Source organism: Eimeria mitis, genomic scaffold, assembly GCF_000499745.2.
Source record: "Eimeria mitis Houghton genomic scaffold, Emh_scaff10969, whole genome shotgun sequence".
In the NCBI taxonomy this organism is placed as follows: Eukaryota; Apicomplexa; class Conoidasida; order Eucoccidiorida; family Eimeriidae; genus Eimeria; species Eimeria mitis.
The window spans coordinates 1-1,101 of record NW_024011854.1 but is presented as its reverse complement, the minus strand read 5'-3'; the positions used below and the strand labels follow the sequence as shown (position 1 = coordinate 1,101).

Genomic DNA, 1,101 nt, shown 5'->3' with positions numbered 1-1,101 from the left:
AAGACAAGACAAGAAGAGAAGAATACAAGAGCTACAAACAAGAAGACAAGAAGACAAGACAAGAAGACAAAAAGACAAGACAAGAAGACAAAAAGACAAGACAAGAAGACAAGAAAAGAAGACAAGACAAGAATAAAGAAGACAAGACAAAAAGACAAGACAAGAATAAAGAAGACAAGACAAGAAGACAAGAAGACAACACAAGAATAAAAAAGACAAGAAAACAAAAAGACAAGACAACAAAACAAGAAGACAAGAAAAGAATAAAGAAGACAAGAAGCAGACGAACAGAAGTAGTTGGAAGTGGCTGAGGCGCATTGATCAGGAGACAGACTGCCGGCGTTGCGTCTGCACCACTCCTCCAGCCGTCTCCTCCCTGCTCTATACTTTGTGTTCTGGTGGCTGCAGCAGCAGCAGCACCAGCAGCAGCAGCAGCAGCAGCAGCAGCAGCAGCAGCAGCAGCAGGAGGTTTTAAGTTGCATGCAGAGTGGGTAGAAAGAGAGAAAAGGCGGCTTACCTCTTCACAAGAAGAAGAATGTTCGTCAGTATGTTTGTCTTTGTCTTCTTTTTTATTTCAGCTCCAACAAAGCTGCTGCTGCTGCTGCTGCTGCTGCTGCTGCGTCTCTTTATTCTTTCTTCTGTCTTTTCTTTTCTCTCTTCTGCTGCTGCATGCAGCTCTGACCCCTTAGATTGAGACACTCCTGCATCTTCCGTCTTGCTGCTGCTGCGCCTGCTGCCTGCTGCTGCTGCTGCTGCTGCTGGCTGCTGCTGCTGCTGCTGCTGCTGCTGCTGCTCTTGAGGAGCTTCTGGCTGCAGCGTGCTGCTGCGCTCGCCGTCTGCTGCTGTGCTGCTGCACAGCGAAGAGCCTGTGTTTACATACGCAGCAGCATCAGCATCTTGTGATTTGTTGTTTGTTTGAATACAACTGCTGCCGCTGCTGCTGCTGCTGCTGTTGCTGTTGCTGCTGCTGCTGCTGCTGGGCTCCGTCCTTCGCCGCTTGGCTGAGGCGCTCAGGAGAGATTCAATAGCGTCAGCGACCTGCGCGAGCTGCGCCATTTCTCTCGCTTGAATATCATGGCCTGCTTCTGCTGCTGCTGCTGC

General features: G+C 49.5%; 1 protein-coding gene across 1 annotated transcript; it reads right to left on the bottom strand.

The window, feature by feature from the left end:
• Positions 1 to 513: 513 nt before the first annotated feature.
• EMH_0099940 (uncharacterized protein) lies at positions 514 to 1,056 on the bottom strand (the record flags this gene model as incomplete). Its single annotated transcript, XM_038022132.1, has 1 exon — positions 514 to 1,056. One exon carries the CDS (start codon positions 1,054 to 1,056, stop codon positions 514 to 516), a length of 543 nt encoding a protein of 180 aa, XP_037877986.1.
• Between the last annotated feature and the right edge of the window lie 45 nt (positions 1,057 to 1,101).